This window comes from Vanessa cardui, chromosome 27 (genome assembly GCF_905220365.1).
Source record: "Vanessa cardui chromosome 27, ilVanCard2.1, whole genome shotgun sequence".
NCBI classification, from domain to species: Eukaryota; Metazoa; Arthropoda; class Insecta; order Lepidoptera; family Nymphalidae; genus Vanessa; species Vanessa cardui.
In genome coordinates this window covers 4662516-4682391 of record NC_061149.1, presented here as the reverse complement: position 1 = coordinate 4682391, position 19876 = coordinate 4662516, and the positions used below count along the sequence as shown (strand labels likewise).

Here is a 19876-nt window from a genome sequence, read left to right as displayed (position 1 = left end):
TCGCTCTCACTAAAAATATCCGTGGCTTGTGACTTTCAAAATAAATTACTTTCGCAATCCTGACTCACGCTTTCGCTTTTACGCTTCCCATCGATCCTGTGTTCGCGCCAAAAATTCAACTTTTACTTCTGTTGTTGCTCTTTATTATCTTCATTCTTTATAAATTTTAATTTTACTTTTTTTATTTTTTATTAAAGTGTAATTAAAATATATATTTTTTACCAACATAGGGTTCGATAGTTACATTTTAAAATATGACCTTGAAAATTGTATTGTTACTCTGTTAAAGTTTTTTATATAAAGTTCATTGGACTTTAACATTTAGTCCAAAAAGTATTAACATTAAATCTAAACAATAATTTGATGATAGCAATTAAAATAATTACTGAAAAGCAAAATAACGAACATTGTAATTGCTGACAGATAACGTTATACAACATAGTTATAAAGTTAAAATAATAACTATAATGCATATAACACAACGTAACTATTTCCATGAGTTACGACTGGCCGAAAATAAACGCACACATGCATATAAATTTCAACTTTCGAACCGGTGAAAGTTGTCGGAATGGCACGTTGAAAAAATACATTTTGACAGCGGAAGTATCGTACAGAATCTTAGGAAACGCGATCCGTTCGAAATTCGAAACTCAATTATCGATACATTCTTATTGTAATCCGTTCAACAAATAAATGGCAATCATTAAGTTGGGTACACACTTATTGGATTCCTAATGATTTTTGTTTTTTTTTTATTGTTTTTATTAAAATTCGTAATTTAATTGTGACATTTCGTATAACGCATTCGATTATTATTACGTGACGTTAAGTTTCGCGGCTTTCGAATTTTTTTTAGTTTTCAGCATTTTAAATTGTGAATGCTGTGAATTTAAACACGGAATAAGTTATTTCTAACAATATACAATATCGTTTTAATGTTGACTTTCTCCATTGCGTAATACAATTTAATTATGAGATATAAAATTTATTCTTAATTTAAAATTACACTGAAAACGATATCTTGAGTTATTTTAACGGTGTAATATAGTAAGTTTTATAATTATATTTTTTTATCTACACCGGAAATCAAACCAACTACTTAAGGCAGGTGCTTTAGAAACTATGTTTGACTAATAAATAAGCATACTATAAACAAAAACGTCAGCTGCTCTTGATAAACATGTGCTCGAAATGGAAATATATTTGATTTGTGATTTTTTTTAAAAATAATAATCCAGTTTAATCCGGTTCAATATGTTGTTATTACTAGTTTAAATCAGAGACAAATTGTTAATTAACCAACGTGATTAGGTGAGTGTCATAACTAACATATCTGTTTAAAGTATATTATTAAATAGTATAAGGATAACATTTGACGACCTCCGCGGTCGGGTAGAGCGTATACCGATTTTCATAGGCACGCCACTCCGCGGTCCCGGGTTCGATTCCCGGCTGAGTCGTTGTAGAAAAACTTCATTAGTTTTCTACGTCGTCTTGGGTCTGGGTGTTTGTCCGTCGTTACTTCTGATTTCCCATAACACAAGTGGTTTAGCTTACGTAGGGATCAGAGTAATGTATGTGATGTTGTCCAATATTTATTTATTTATTATTTAAAATAAATGTAAGGGTTAATATAAGGATCATTTACAATGTAAGCACTTAAAAGGCCAGTTAACAAGAGGCACGCTATCACACCTTCGGTTATCAACTCGTTTATTATCTAACGGTGAAAGTATACGAATCGCCGCGTATACTCGTTCGACTCGACGAAAATACAATGACGAAATAGCATCTGCGTAAAAACCCGTCGTGTCGACACGTAATTAAGAATTTTAAATGTCTGTCGGTTTGTCATGATGCGATTGGTGCATTTGAAGTTTCTAGAGCCAAAAGTCTCGTGTCCTGTGAGGACGTGTGGAGATTTTTTACCCATAGACAATGACGCTGCAAGAAATATTAACTATTCCTTACATCGTCAATGTGTCACCAATCTTGGTAACTAAGATGTTATGTCCCTTGTGCCTGTAGTTACACTGGCTCACTCACCCTTCAAACCGGAACACTACAATACCGAGTACTCTTATTTGGCGGTAGAATAACTGATGAGTGGTAGTACCTACCCAGACGGGCTTGCACAAAGCTCTACCACCAAGTGATTATACCAATCTGCTGGTCCAATGCTCGTTTTTCTCAAGATGTCATAAATATCATCCATTAAATATAGCATTGTATGCAAAGCGGTCTCAAACTTCATCTCGAACGTCCATTGGTGTCTGAGAGAAGGCTTCGTTGCAATAGAACAATTACAGGCTGTGACTGAAATTTCAACACATCTCCACGTATTATTCGTACCAGGAAATTCTATGATTCTGAGTAAAAACTATTGGATAAATATTTATTTTGTAATATTCTTAATGTAATATTAATATTGTTGAATTTATTTAGTTTTAAAATTTTTTAGTTACCTTAACAAAAAAATGTCTATTTGTGTAATAGTACTTAAAGTAAGTTAAGTCTTTATTGATAGCTTTATTGGTAGCTTCACTTAATTGTTAAATGACGATTCAAAAGTGCTTGTAAAAGCCCACTTTAATAAAGTATATTTTGATTTTCATTTTGATACGCATCAGTTTTTTTTGTGATTGATAAATTAATTTATGAATTACACATTGTTCCTAAGGACATGAAATGATAACTCAAATGTATACCAAATCACATTCAAAACAATAGCAAATCAAACAGATGTTTTCGAACAAAACACAGGTTTCGAAACTCGTATACAAAACGTTGAAGTAGTTCTTTACACAAAAAACTTGATCGATTCGAATTATTTCCTGAAACAGACCACTACAGACAATTTTATTAAATTAACATATTATTTTGAAATTGGTAACATATATATGTTATTGTTTTAATAAACAAATGTTTGCAAATCTGATTACAAATTGAAATAAATAATCTTAATAAATCTCAGACAAACGGATATAGTAATTAAATAAATAATTGCCTGCATATCATGAATACGAAGATGCATCCATCTCATACGATCAATGCATTCTGTAAACATACGGGATTTTATACGAAGCGAAACGCGGCTTTTATTTTCATATAATTTATCTTAGTGAGATGAAGATTTTTAAAACAAGTTTCTATTCGTTTGACCTTTACATGGTCTCGTCGATTTCTTTTCAAAGCCGTATCGATTCGAAATGACAAACTTACGTAAGTTTCAAATATTTTTATCTGATGGTGTGACGCTGTTCAAGTAGAAACAGATTTCTATGGTAAACGACCTCCACGACGGATGGAAATACTGTTCAATTTAAATTATGCTTAGATTTTACAGATTTAAGTTGACACTTCTCTTATGATAATGATCGTGAAAACATACAGTATACAATAATATTTGTAATAGAATGTATTAATAAAAGCTACTTTTTCAGGTGAATTATATGTACGTATGTATGATATTTTTGCTCATTACAGTCGCGTGACTCCTCCGAAATACGGTGAAGGCCCATCGCGTATTAACCGACTATATCTTGAATAATTACATACACATAATGTTAAAAAATACAAATTATAAACGATGTTTATAGTTTAGAATAAAAAAGAATTAAAATATGAGATGCAATACTCTGATTATTGCCATTTTGGAAGTGGGAAGGGGAGGAAAAGAAAAACACATTAACGATTTTCACATTTAACATTTAAACGTCAAAGTGTAACTACTCATATAGAAAGATTATATCCTAAAATCTAATACGAAACGCGCTGCATGTTCTGGCAAAAGTTTTACGTAAATTGGTTTCGTATTTTTTTAGTAAGGCATTATGTAAATCGTCTTCCCGTTCATTAGTAAAGATAGCGTACTTTTCCAATTTTCATAAGGTTTGCTTTGCAGAGAATTGATATGTACAGAAGTTCGACAAACAGACAGTAAGCCCAGAACACGAGCGCTTAGTTAGTCAATATAAAGCCTGTATATTATGTCAAATTTCGTATAATTTTATAATACAAATGAAGTATATTTTTCTCGTGTCGTTCGAACATGTAACTCGCATTGGTGGTACCACCCAATGATCTTACCACCTTTTGTACATGCGATAAGTCACGTTTCCCGTGAGTCTCGTCAAAATATATTTATTTATTCCACAAGGCCTCAGCAACACGCGAATGAAAAATAAATTACACACAAAATGATTAAAGCGTTAAAATTTGCAGGCTTTTTATCTATTATAATAATGTAAAGTGAAAGTTAAATAAAACAACTATTAAAAACTTTTTAATAATTCGGTGTGAACCGAGAATCTTTTAGTATATTATATGTTCACACTTTCCTTGTATATTAACAATTCAGTCGGTCTCTCCATTCTAGGTTTTTTTTAAATGTATGTGTTGCCAGTTCTAACATATAATTATTTTAAAATCTTGTTAATTGTAAATAAATTAACATTAGTGACTTGCAATCAGAACATCTAATGAATATTATGTTAGTTAAATATATAGAATACTTATAGGTATATAGATAAACATTACAAAAAAAAAAACAAACCATCTTTATTTTTCACCATCATTCTTGATTTAAAAAAAAATGAATATTAAAACTATTAGTTACATTGTCCTCACGAAATACACCAGTGTGTCCGAGTCTTTACACGCCATCGAATGACATCATATGAGTGAATAACAAATTTCGAATTTCTTTCACAATTCGATGTAATTTCAATTACATCAAATTTTATTCGAATACAAATAATCGAATACTGACGATTTTTATTTAATATAACAATACAATATTTTTATTCAAAAATCGAACAAATCAGCTAAACTTATTCATAACTCGAATGAATCTCAGTTAATACATAAATCAGATAATTGCAAAGTTTTTCTCATAGTTGTAACTCGAGGCCTAAACCCAGGTAACCTTCTAAGGTATAGGCCTTAACTATCGAAGGCCGATAGTGCACGCGATACGATGACTCGCGCACATCAATTTGAACTTCGAATAAAGAACATTCGATTTTCAAACGTCCAATACAATGTGAATTATTAATCTTTAAAAAAGAATTGTTTTCAAATTTGATTTTCAAATAACATAAATTAACAATGAATGAATGTGTTCTTTTTTTAAATATATTTTTTATGTTTTATTTTATGTCGTCATTTAACCTAAAAATATTTTTTCGGTAGATACCTATCATGTTTGAACTGTAATCATTTTTGCATTACATTTCAGCAAATAAAGGTACTATCTAATATTTATACAACCTACATTTGTGTATTTGGTCATAACTTTCCTTGGAACAATTTTTTGTATGCAACATATATTGTAGAAACAATAATAGTACTAGTATTTGTATCGATTTCTTTTTAAGAAACTTCTAAGATTTTAAATTACATCGAGGAAAATATTCTGTTATATTAAGAGCGATTGTAATTTGCAATAAATAATTTGTATGAAATAAGTTACCACAATATAATAACAAAACTTTTGTCACGTAGAATACAAAGCTTAGAAGTTTCACTTGATTTGAAAGACAAATAACTTGCATTTAACTTTCCAATTTGATTATTGCGATACAAATAAATTTATAAGTTGAATTTTAGCAATAAACAATGTAAAAAAAATTCAAGGTTAAATATTATATATATTTAAAAAATCAAATGGCAATACTATAATAACTCCTTATTCGTCAAATAAACTAAAATCTTTGACTAAAATATCATAATAAATGTAATATAAAACAAAGATGCATTAGAAAACCAATAAATATTCTTAATATAAATAAATAATAAACGAATTTAAAAATAACAGCTGTTATAAAACAGACTTAAAATCAGAACCCCCATCCCGAAATCCATTGTAATTTCAAACGTGGAACTCATAGAACGATTTAAATAAACGACAGAGAAGCAAGGGTCGCACATCCGTACTTCGCATAGATAGACCGGCCTTGCGGGTGCTGTTCAACTTGTGACACACTTTTGACTTGGCTTCAAGCCGTCGCCGTGTGCAATCTAAAAACAACTCTATCACTTTCACTGTAGAGCTATTTTTAGAACGGCGTATCAAAAGAGTGTTTTAATTGAGACGGGCGCAGCGATCCTGTCGCGAATTTCGAAATTTGAATTTCGCGGTTTATACGATTCAGATATAGCGTGGTCTAAGTAAAATATGCAGCTGTGAATTTAAAAATAGAAAGAGATGGATTTTGAACGGTTTCCTTGCATTTTCATTACATAAGGACATCTGTCTTTGTCTACGCTTATAGTAACAGGTATCGCTTCTAGTAGTTACAGTTAGTTCTAAATTCATAGTTTTATTAATAAATATAATGTTATTTACACGATTATGGTATTTATTACAATGCAGTACATTTCATTTTACCGTAATTGCTCGTCAATTATCATTGTCTACTGCGTTGGGCACATGTTCATCTTTAAATCAATATTAATTATTATTTGAAATAGAATAATATGCATTGCTCAACTAATTTTAAGCACATAAGAAAGAATGAGTTTTTTTTTTTAAAAGAAGGGAAAATTCTAGACTAAAAAAGCTATTAGCGACCTTGAAAGAGTTCTTACTGTATTGGTTCCATAAATAGATTTTTCAAAGGAGTTTTAATTGAAAAATCTTTTTTTTATTGTTTGTTTTATTTTCGTTTCGTTATCTAGATACACGAGTACAATGTTTCAAAGGGCTATGTATACCTATTCTGTGGTTAATTTTTATCTGTACACAATACTTGGTTCATGTTTTAGTTGCATATTACATTACTGCCTATAAAACTAGTAACAATACGCTGATATTGAATAAAATGGCGCGTAAAATTTTTAAAAAAAAATATTTTTAGGCAGAATGTCTTTTACCTATTACATTCGATTATTCGATATTTGAAAATTGACATTATAGACGGCGCACTTCCCGTCGACAATGCAATTAGTTGACAAAGTGAAATCCGACCTTCCGAGTTACAACAGTTTAAGCAATTTTGCAACAACCCTGACAAGGTGACTGTTTTTATATAAACAGAACTGATAACTGAATCCAGGTCAACGAGCTTGTCCTTCGATACTTGAAATGGGAAAGTTTCTAATTGCACACTTTTCCTGAAATCATTCGGATTAAGATGAATAAAACCATTCAATTCATTCACTCTTTTAACCTTCAATACGCATTCTGTTAGAAAACGAAAATCATTATCCAAAGCTTATTCTAGTTGGTTCTTAAAACTACCACCGTTTCAGAGAGTTTTACCATATATCTTATTAACTATTCGATCTGTAAGTCTAGTTATATTTAAAAATAACTAACTAACATTATATGTTATATGTTACTATAATATCAGTCAGCCGATTAAGCTTTCACTAATTAGTCAATGGACGTATTTTTAAGTCACAGCTGACCATAAATATGAACATTGTAAAAAACGTAACCCATTCCTTACATTGTTAAAGTTAATATTGGGATGTACAATGTTATACCTTTGCCATGATACTTAAATTCGACGAAACTATGTGTCAAACTTTTATAAATATTCCAATACATGTTACAATTCGAAATTTAAACCGAATGTCATAAAACCAAGGTAAGTTCTAGAACATATCAGACCTAACCCATTCCCTATACTATTTGACTATAAAATGACCGATGACGTCACGTTACAAAACGCACCAACACGCATGCGAATGCGCGTGCGCCGAACGTATGCTTGATAGTTATATGTGCTGCGTTTGTTATAGACTAGTACTTGTACGAGTTCATTAAATATTAAGTATTCTAATTTGCATATACATAGTTGACTTACAATTCGTGTAATTATTATGATAGTATATTTATATAAGATATATTTCGAATTTATTATTTGCTTTAAAGAAAATAAGTCTATTGAGATGTTCTTTAGCTTGAAAAGACGTTACATATATTCAATTAAATAACTAAGTCTACATTATATGTTAGCACATTCAAGAGTAATATGAAGTTTGAATTATGTTATTAGTATGTAAGCGAGTACAATCAATTATGTCAATTCAAATCAATTTCAACAACGACAACAGCCTATAAAGTTGCCCAGCGCTGGGCTAAGGCCTCTTCTCCCTTTGAGGAGACGGTGCGGAACATATTCCACCACGCTGTTCCAATGTGTGTGGAATATAGAGGCAGAATTAGTATGAAATGAGACACATGCAGCTTTCCTTACGATGTTTTCCTGATGAATTATAAACACAATAAAATCAATTTACTATTATAAATCTGTTAGTCGAGTTATAGTGACAGTTCAAACGCAGCACCACTCACACAGTGTAGGCAAGTATTATCATATCAGTCGCTAGTACCTGAGCGCATGTTACACGCATGAATATGTGTACTGCGATCGGTTCGAAAGATACTTGAACGCCAATAAGGGTATTGTCAGAAAATTGACTAATGTTTAAGTCAAATATCAAACGTGGTCTAAAGTCGATAAGAGTCGATTTTTAAAGACTAGTTACTTCCACAGATGATAAGAAATTCGATTCTAATTTTAATTTAATTGTTCATAAAAATTTGACAGTTAACAGTAACGAACTTATGTAATAAATTGACAGTTCCATATTCGAATTATGTTTGCTGTCAAAACTTAAAAGTAATGATTATTGTCATTTTAAATTTAGAATCTTTAGATAGACACATTTTTTTACTAATATTATTTTTATTTGTTTTGTTAGTCAATAAACAGGTACATATAAAGTTAAAGTACATTTAAAAATGGAATAAACAAAATGGCTGCCGCAAAACAGATGTCAATAAACCGCGAAGGTAAAGTACCAAGACGAGTCGCACGCATACGCCGGCTATATGGGTCTTGGCCAGGCAACTTTTTCTCGCTAGTACTAAACTAACGCTGGCCTGTCACATGTTTATACGATCCTGGTACTTTTAGTGCACGTACATATGTTTCATTTCGATTGGTTGTATTGAAAACTTAACAAATTTAACGATTTAGTTACCTTATTAATACGGTCGCCCATTGGTAGAAATTCGACCATTATTATTTCCAAATTGTTTTCTTAACACTTAAGGTCGTTAATATCAACTAAAAAAAAGAAAATCAAAATCAGCTGTAAAAAGCTGGTCGGTTTTTTTTTGCTTATTTATCAATGCAGAAAAGATTGTATATTTCGTACCTAGTTAACTGGTAAAGTTGTTAGCCATATTTAGAATGCTATGCAGTTTAAAAAACTATAACAGCCACCCAATCGTTTTAAAGGAAAGCAATATATTTTTTACATTTCAAATAGACAAAATCAGGGCGCAGTCTCTGTTAAAGAAATAAAAAATGTCGTTGTAGCGTAATTTTTATATAACAAGCTTAGTCACAACAGGTAAAACAAACTCCATTTCTAATAATTAATGAACATAGTATAAACTTTTTTAGAATGATTTTCCTTATTAGCGAGTAATTTTGCTCAACGAAACGCAATACTCAGTTAAACTATGTTAGCCTAGTAGATAAATAAATTCGGGCACAAACAATTAAGTTTTATATTTTAAAAATGGAATTCGAAATTGTATGCAATTTTATGTTCACTATTTGAATTAAAGAAAAAACAAAAAGCCTAAGGCTAATTTAACCTGTCACATATTTCTGCGACCCTGGTAGCTTTGTATAATTGACATACACATTAGTATCGATTTTTTTTATTTATAAAAACTGAAACTAGAGGCTAAGAAATTACATTTTTCGTATCAACAAAATTTTTATTTGCTGATTTAGTTACACTAAAGTTTAGTTATACTAAATCAGTTGCTTCGTAAACAAATATTGCATAGAAGGCAGTGTCGTGTTACAATCAATCGACATTTTGACAAATTCAAAAATACACTATTAAAATGATTATCATGAAACATTATATTTCTTCATACAAACACTACAGAATAAATTATGTGTAACCAAGTAGTTTTTAGGTTATGTGATATATATGTAAAAATGTCTACTCATAAAATTATAACCACTACTGATTAGGTAAACTAGTAAATTCTAGTTATTCTTGTGCTCTATATAACTATATGCTGTGCAATTTTTTATACTTCTAGGAAAGTATAGCAAACCAGTCAATCTAGTAGAATCGTTAATAATATTTTGCTTGACTGTAATTTTTTGGTTTGATTTTTGTAAGAAATTATCACTACATAGTATAAAACAAAGTCGCTTTCTCTGTCCCTATATTTTGTTTGCTTATCTTTAAAACTACGCAACGGATTTTGATGCTGTTTTTTTAATAGATAGAGTGATTCAAGAGAAAGTTTTTTGTATATAATACATGGACAATATGGTAAAGAAACACTGATAATATTAGAAGTTTCTAATTTGATTCTGTAGTTTATTTAGTGTCAATATTGTACCCGTGCGAAGCCGGGTCGCTAGTAATCTATAATTTTGAATCTTAAAAAAAAATGTAGCAACGTCATCACTTTATATTTTACAAGAGGCAAAGACCACAAAGACTAGTCCAATTTCGAGTCGACGCGAACAAAACGCTTAATATCAAACTGGTTGCGTTCAGTTATTCCACCTTATTACGTTACGCAAGAGAACGTGTTTTAAAAAAAGAAACCAGACTTAACAGTGCTTTCATGAAACATGCAAAATGGCCGACGAAATTGTCCTTTATGAAATTTCGAATCGCTTTTGAATTTGTGAGAAAGTGCGTAAATGTCAATTGGTGAACAACAAAAAGAATTCGATTATTATCAGTTTGTAATTATTTAAAAAAAATCTTGTGACATTCTTTTTTTAAAAAATTTTTTTTAATCTTCTCATTACTGGAATTATTTTTGGCCAGGATTTTTCATTGTAATAAAATATAACGGAATGGACTAATTTTGGCTGTGCTACTTAGACATGAAAATTTATATAGTTGCGTATTTTATACATAATTTTTGTTATTTATTCATACGTGTTGCATTTTATGTGTGAATATAGTCGTGTTTGAAGTATAAAAGAGTTTTATTACATAATCATAAGATAGAGCTAGCGACGAAGCGGTAACAGTTACCGAATTTTAATTGGCAACTTTCTTTGGGCATGCAGCTTTCATTGCGTAACTGTAAAATGAGAAACAATTATCTACGTATTAATATACCGGAAAGGAAGTGTTTTGGGCGAACTTTCTAGAAACTATATAATTTTTTTTATGTGAGATCGCTCACGCAATTTATAGGTTTCGATGTTTAATTTTATATTCTCACATAAAAAGAAAGGCGTTACGATATTTGTAATAGTTAATATGAACGTTAAATATGACTTTGTTTGAATTAAAAAAAAAAAAAACATATTTTGACATTTTAGGCTGTATGGATTCGATCACATGACATTTTCGTGAATGAAGAAAAAAAAAAGAACTAAAATTCCCACTTGGTCGCATGGATGGGAACTGGGCGTGATTAAGTGGAAATTACCTTTAATGCTCCCACCTGAGGTGTGTGGCTGTTGACTTTGCTGCACATTGCTCGCCTCCAACTTGGTGCTCACTGAGTTCCACATATCGAACATGTTCAACATCATTGGCCCTCCACGGACCGACACGATCACAATAACATATACATAACACTCATATAATCACACAGTACATAACTCATATCCATTTTACTTTAAAACACTGAAAATACGCAAGTCTCAAAATCGTTCGTCCGGCGTAAAAAAACTTAAGGCTACAGCACTGATCCCCGGTTTTTGTATCATCAGATAATATTGCGTTTTTATATCACTATTTATTTATTATTTAATTTATAAATACATTCTATATATAAACTTCTCAAATGGTCAACTAATGTAAATACGCTATAATTTCTTATTAATCTACTACTTTATTCGGATTTAAATATCAGTCTAAAATTTTCGTTCGTAAGGTTGGGTTTAACGCTCGGGAAGTTACGATCGGGCTATCTAATTATTTGTGATTATTATATAATAGATAAAAACTATTATTTTGTGATTATATATTGCGTATAAATTTTAATAAACTGTGATTATTTTAAACGTGGTTTCAAATATTGTCGAGGTGCGGTTTCATATAAAAAAGTTTGCTTTCGACTCCCGGTATAGTGATGGCGTATCGTTTTTTCCTCTTCATAGTTTGTAATCATCGATCAGGTACTGGCCACTTCAGTACGGTCCGGGTTTGGTGCACATCGTATTAAAAAAAAAAAATTATAATGACAGATGACACGGCGCGAAAATGTATCAGAATTGATTTAGACGTTATTGCGTTTAATTTTTTTTTTTTTGTAGATTTTTTAGCCGCGTTCTCGGATGCACTGAAGTGCAGTTGCAAGGGGGTTTTCAGCTTCAGTCGAGGGAGGGGGGGTCGGAAGCGTTGCTGGGTTCTGCGCATGCCTGAAATCGATCCCGCGTGGCCAGTGAGGTGTTGGGAACTAAAACACTCAACTTGCATCGCTATGTGTATGGCGCTTCCACCACAGACTAAATTGGAAATGCCTTCGAATATATTTCATACGAGTCATTTCTGTTAATTAAATTCGACAATAATCCTTTATATATTAATAATGGTGTACACACTGAAAACCCTTACATTTCTCGAATATAAGCCTATATACATACATATATAAATCATAATTAATATATTCTCTAACTAAAAAGCTTTAAAAACGTCTTAACAAATTAACGTAATAATTTTAGTTAAGCCCTTTATCGTGTTCTATAAATATATAAACATTAACCAATATATTTTATAAACATAGCAGATTACACGACAAATGCCATTTCTACCAACTCTGTGCTCTATGGTATGCCGCATGGAAACGAGTCTATAGTCTATGGTTAGCGCTATATATATATAGGCGTCAGTCCCCTATTATGTCATTTACTTTGATGTTTCTCCCGGGTACATTATACTTCTTACGTTCTATGTAACTGTAGGTGTTTTTGTACCTTTTGTTCACTTGATTATTGAACCTCGTTGTTTATCTATTGTCTTATTAATAAATACATTTAAATTTAGAACGTTCTTCATTCACTATGGACTTAGCGTTCGAATTTTGTTCGATATTCAAATGTTTGTTTAATTCATTAGTGACATAAGTTTATATAAGATATTTTAATCATTTATATAAGTTTTCTTTATTGTTTATTTTTATTATGTTGTTTGATATTTAAATAATCTAAAACCAGATAAGTAGTTTCGTTTTAGACAGTTTTAAATTATTATCAAAACAATAGAATTTTCTAGAATATACATTAAGTTACAGCCTAGTACAAAACATATATGCATGTAATTTAAACAAGTGATCCATTGATTACTACTGAGGTATGATATATTATATGTTACATATATAAGAGTATAAACAATCAAAGTTAAATGAAACATATCGATCTGTCAGCTGTGATGTAATCTCCGTAACCTCTGACATATAAAAACCATATTCATATTAAAACCGACGCATTACTCAAATTAAAAAAATCATATGGAATTTTTTTTTTTTTCATAAAACTTTCGATGACAAATCTGCAGTCATCCGAAGCTGATATTATTTACATGAGGGATATTCGGGACTGAATTAAAAAAAAAATTTACAAGGTCACCGTGATAAGAACTAAATGTAAACAAATTTAAAGCGCTTCATTAAAGCCGTTTTAACGTAAACACATAAGAAGGACATATGTATGTCGATATCTTTAAGATATATGCATACACTCACATATTCATTGCTTATGTGACATGTACTATAATATACAAATTGTGTATCACTACATAGTATAAAACAACGTCGCTTTCTCTGTCCCTATATCCCTAAGTGTGCTTAAATCTTTAAAGCTACGCAACGGATTTTGATGCGGTTTTTTTTAATGGATAGAGTGATTCGAGAGGAAGGTTTTTGTATATAATACATGGACAATATAGTAAAGAAACACTGATAATTTTAGATGTTTGTAATGTGATATAAATAAATAAATTCTATAGTATATTTAGTGTCAGTATTGCACTCGTGGGTCGCTAGTGTTTTATAAAAAAAATAAAGTCATATCTCATTGAAACATTATGATATTCAAATAAGAAATAAGATGTACGATTCGCCAAAACATATCAACATTCAGTTGGTGCGTACGCGCAGGCGACATTACGCAACGCGTTACGACACACACACATACAAAGGCCCACATACAAACGTTTTTTTGATTTAGTGCAAGTTAGAGGCGATGACGTTTGAATTATCGTCATTCAATGAAAAGAAAAAATGTTTTTTTTTTTTTTTAAATCAAATGTCAAATCGAATTATCTAACTGTATTTCAGTTTCGGAAAGAAGCCTGTAGCGAAAAGAAATGCTTAGGAAAACGTATTCTTGCTCTGACGAGAGCATTTTTAACCAAAAAGTATTATTGTAATACGTAATTACTATTTATCTATTATCTGTGTCTTAATTTATTAGATAACTCATTATAAAATTGACATAAATACGCTTGTCATAACGAATGAAAAAAGAAATCAAACATTGTGCATATAAATATAAATAAAAGGGCTTGTGAATGTATACTCATATATCTAAATTATTTATTGTATTTTGGAATATAATAATAATTTAATAGCAGCATTGGACTTTAAAAGACTTGTAACCAATGATGGATTTAATGTTTTGTCTTGGCATTATAATTTAAACTTTTTATTTAAAAAAGAAAACTGTCAGATTTGCATGCGCTTAAATTCAAACGCTTCCATCGCTTGACCACTTTTAATCTGTGCAACAGGATATTTGTAAACCTGATAACATTTAATTAACTATTTTAATTACATCTTTAAGTTCATATAATTACTTAGTTATATATAGTTGCGTCAGCCATCTAAATTTTAATATTCAAATAATGTAATCCTATTTTTCTTTTGCACATTTTTATCTGTCTAAATATAAAATAAATTTGTGTAATTCGTGAAAAAATTATAGTATATTTATCTAATCTTGTGTATTATTTAAATTTTGTGTTATTTATTTCAGGGATTCCCGTTATATAGATAGATTCATTTTTCATACAACCTACCTATATCTTACCCATATTACTGGTTGATGATGGCTGCTAGGGAACTAAGCTAAGCATAAATATACAGCACATTCTATGGGAACTAAAATATGTATAGCTTTTTATGAGCCGACAATGCCAATACAACACGTAGATAATGTAATCATTTTTATTATAATTCATTTCGAACTTACCAGGAGAAAAACCTCTTTAGTAAACCTATCTATGTTAAAGAAACGGTCTTTGCCCTGTTATGGGACATATTTAGATATATTAAAAAAGTCACAGTTTTTTTGAAGAGTCAATTTTCGTTATTTGAGAAATAACTTAAGAACGCCACAGCGTATAACTTACGCCATAATTTTCGAGTGAAAGTTACAACTGCCAAAATCAGTTGTGAAAGTGGCCGAGTGAGATTGATGCTGTAATTATTATTACACATTATAAAACATACGCTAAAAGCAAAAGCCGGATGCAAGATATAGGACCTTTCCTTCGGCATTTTTCGAATTCACTTTTTTTTACGTTGCGAACAAATGTCATTCGATAATTTTGACGTTTCCGCCATCTTGTTTTGTTATTGTGTTTTAGGATATGTGTGTTATAATCACGAACAATAGAAATATGTTTAATATGTTATCGTTAAATAATACGTTAACGAATCGATTTTGATCTTTTATACTTTCTTTTAGTAATATATGAAATTTATCTTAAATAATTTTCGAATACAGAACTACATTTTGCTTTATTTATTAAGGGTATAAAGCACAGATAATAATTATTATTGTAATAAAAAAACTTTCACTTTATTAACTAAGGGTTTATATAAAAGCTTAATTCTGTAAGTACTAGGTATTCATAACAACTCAGGTACCAATTATTACGAATTAAATTAAAAATTATTTCATAAACACTAATGTGCTAATATATGGTCAGTGTATTACTAGTGTTATTTTAGATAGCTCTGTTTAAAGTCTAGATATCTAAGAATTTTGGCCTTTAATTGAGATTTTTATTAAAAAAAAAACAGTCTCTGTCTGTTCCCTTTTGTATAACGATTATAGGACATGTAAATATGTACTATAAAACTTGATTTAAATCTTACTTCAGACGTATATACCGTATGTACGCGTATTTTTTTTTCTGTTTTCTTTTTAAGTAGGTATAAGTTTATACAGCCTATTTTAACAGTTACTGTTTTTGAATTAATAATTGTGTTTAATCTGTTTCAAATAATATTTGAAGAAATTTAATTTAATCGTGTATTTTTTTCGGCACTTTAATTTGTAAAATTGTTTTTTTTTTTAATGATGATCTTTGTCAATTTTATTCAGATGTTGCAATTATATGTTATCTGTGTAATTTAAAATTTGATTGGAAGATATTAAGAATTTAACATCAAATACAGAATCATTGATAATAGCTATGTTCAAGTACGTTCGCTTAGCGTTTTAGTACTTAGGCTAAGTACTTAAAATACGAGTTTTAGGTTAGCGTGCGCCGAGGACGGAGGCGGTAAGAACGAATGGTATTGAATGGAAGTGAATGAAAAAGCTGAATGAGTAATTATATTTTTATAACCGTTTTGCGGTAATGGTTGACACCTATGGCTTAAAATTGTATTTTGATATTGCTTTGATTAATTTTCTTCATTTAAATATTTTTGTATCGCACGATTAGTTGATAACACTACTTCACATTTATGTGCTCCTGGTAATTCAAATATTATTAGGTATTCTTTTCTAAATTGACAACTGCTATTCTTTTCTAAATTGTGATGGTGGGTGCAGATCTAATTGAGAATATGTTTTCATTAACAATGGAGATTATGAAATATTTTTCAGATCAGTTATTTTGTTTTATTTTATATGAAAAAGGTCACGTAAAATAAAAGTTTTATAGTAAAATATATAACTAAATTTATTTATGGAAGTAGACAAAATTATTTTTTTATTGTGCCGTGTGATATATTAGATAATAACACAGCAATCTAATCCCTTTAAATCGACCTAGAAACGAAACAAACAAATTAAGAAACGATAAAATTTATCTCAAAAACAAATAGTTGAAAAAAATGCCCTTCAGTCCCGAAAGAGAAAAATAAATATTTCCCAAGAGTTTCCTAACATCGGACCTCTCTTTCAAACGCAAGGTCGCCTGTTCTAGCTTTCTCACTCGCACAATATGCAATACATCTCTGCAACTAGAGACCTTGATAATTGCAAGTTTCGTGATAGATAATAATTTGTATACGGGTAATTATACAAGCCTTTGCAATTTAAAAAAAAATAGCACTAAACGTTCCTAAGTTATTCTTTGCCAAAAAACATTCTGTCAAAAAAAAAAATTAAAATTAAAAAAAAATACGAAATATATATAAATTAATATACGACGGACGAACAATCTTAATATTATTACTCACATCCAAAACAATTTGTTACAATCCATTAACACAAAAAAGTTCTTATGCACATGCAGAAACTCCTTGGAGTTAAAATTAAAAATATAACTTGTCAGATTGCGTATGAATTTTCGGGTACGAAATTTGAAAGTTTAGGCGCGAATGCGGCCGCGCGCGCGCCTTCTGCAACACTAACTGAATTTTGTAAGCGCAAGCGATACGTGCAAGGCGGTGTGAAGGTACCACAGGCTAATTCTAAGTTCCGAACGGATTTGCGAACGATTTTTTTTTTAAATTTAATATGTCACTTTAAACATTTTATCAATTTTAATTTATATTGAATGTGATCATTTTTAAATATTATTAATACATTATAGGTAGATATGTTATTATAAATATTCATAATATATTATGCAATCGAAAGTTTATGCAAATAGTAATTCGAATTTTAAAAAAAGAATAAGTATTTACATATCGTAATGTAAACAGAATTATATAATTTATTTTATATACAGCCAAAACTTTCTCGAATTAAAAAACAAATAATAGTAATGTCATTACGCGTTTTTTTTTTAATTCATATTTGTAAATAATAAGCCTAAGGAATATAATAGAGAGTTTAAAAAAAAGGCATCTCGGTCAATATATTCACCAGTAATGACCGATGGAGCATAGAAATGACAATCCACGCACAAAATGAATTTTTTAAGCCCTTCACTGATTTTTTTCGCATGTTAACCCTCACTCGGTGGACCCTTTACAAAAATGACAAGCAAAGTCCATTGAGCAGGAACCGGGTGGACCGGTCAAGGGTTGGAGGTTAAAATAGGGGATCAGGATACGTATTCCTGTTACAAATAACAATGTATAATTAGATAACCCGTTGTATGAGAACACAGCATCCGTAGATTGTAAGTTGATTTAAATTTGGGCTTAAAATTATTGTACCTTTGCCATCAATAAAAATTTTAAAAATATCGGGGTACACACACACTCATAAGCCTCATTAAATAGTTTTGTAGATGTCCGGTCTACTAAGTTCAATCTCATTCTCTTGATGCTACATGCTCTTCAGATCCTGAACTCCTGAAGTCCTAGTTTGGCTAAAGATTTTATGGTATTTAAAAAGAAATCTTAGTTTTCGCCCAGTTCGCCATCATGAACTGTCATTTTCAAAGAGAAAATGTAAATTAAAGTGTTTTCATAACCAAATTGAAAAAAGAAAAAATACAAAAGACGAATCGATTGTTTTCGTCGATCAATTCGTAATTAAAAAAAAATATCCCGCTGTTCATTACGAGTGACAGAATTAAAACTTTTTTTACATTAAAATGATCATCCTTAAAATATCTCATAAGTGAAGTAAGTTTCACAAATACACTCCTTTAATGATATATAATAATCACATTGTATAAAACAAAGTCGCTTACCGCTGTCTGTCCCTATGTATGCTTAGATCTTTAAAATTGCGCAACAGATTTTGATGCGGTTATTTTTAATAGATAGCGATTCGCGAGGAAGGTTTTTATACACAATACATGGACAATATAGTAAAGGAACACTGATAATTCTAGCAGCTAATGTGATGTTGTGAATAAACAAATTCTGTAGTATATTTGTTTTTATGGTATAGGTTGGCGGACGAGCATATGGGCCACCTGATGGTAAGTGGTCACCATCACCCATAGACAATGACGCTGTAAGAAATATTAACTATTCCTTACATCGTCAATGTGCCACCAACCTTGGGAACTAAGGTGTTATGTCGCTTGTGCCTGTAGTTACACTGGCTCACTCACCCTTCAAACCGGAACACAACAATACTGAGTACTGTTATTTAAGTTATTTAGTATCAGTATTGCCCGTACGAAGCCGGGGCGGGTCTCTAGTCTATTATAACGAGATACAGTTCTCATATAGTGTATGTAATGTGCGCGAAAGAATTACAGTTCATCAAGACATCACTTAACTATATTTGTCGTTAACGAAGCGTCTGGGTAACAAGTCTAGGAGCTGGGCTGGCCCAGTGGTTAGAACGAGTGCATTTTAACTGATGATATCGGATTCAAACCCAGGCAAGCACCACTATATATATGTGCTTAATTTATGTTTATAATACATCTCGTGTTCTGCGGTGAAGGAAGACATCGTGAGGAACCTCTGTGTTTAATTTAATAGAAATTCTGGCACATGTGTATTCCACCAACCCGCATTGGTACAGCGTGGTGGAATATGTTTCAAACCTTCTCTTTAAAATGAACAGGCTGTTGTTATTATTGTACTACCCTTTACTACCCTTCAAACGGGAAAACAACAATTCTAAGTAGGTACTGTTGTTTGGCGGTAGAATATTTGACGAGTGGGTACCTACCATGGGTTTGCTCAAAACCCCAACCACCAAGTGAATCAATATATTTTTTATCCGTAGACAGACTTGCACATTGGTGAGTT

The 19876-nt window shown here is 30.7% G+C and overlaps 1 protein-coding gene across 5 annotated transcripts in view; it reads right to left on the bottom strand.

Annotated features, from left to right (window-relative positions):
- Nucleotides 1–19876, bottom strand: part of LOC124541029 (probable nuclear hormone receptor HR3) — a 116365-nt gene that overhangs the window by 64544 nt on the left and 31945 nt on the right. Inside the window, exons 1-2 of one of the 5 annotated variants that reach the window (XM_047118808.1) lie at nucleotides 17447–17631; nucleotides 11453–11652 (exon numbers count right to left, since the gene is read on the bottom strand). The exons of 1 other annotated variant lie outside the window; for it this stretch is intronic. In XM_047118808.1, coding sequence (XP_046974764.1) covers nucleotides 11453–11558 — 106 coding nt within the window. In that variant the 5' untranslated portion in view covers nucleotides 11559–11652; nucleotides 17447–17631. Of the gene's footprint in view, nucleotides 1–11452; nucleotides 11653–17446; nucleotides 17632–19876 lie in introns of those variants that run through there. 3 more of the 5 variants (XM_047118809.1, XM_047118815.1, XM_047118810.1) reach the window with 3 other exon arrangements.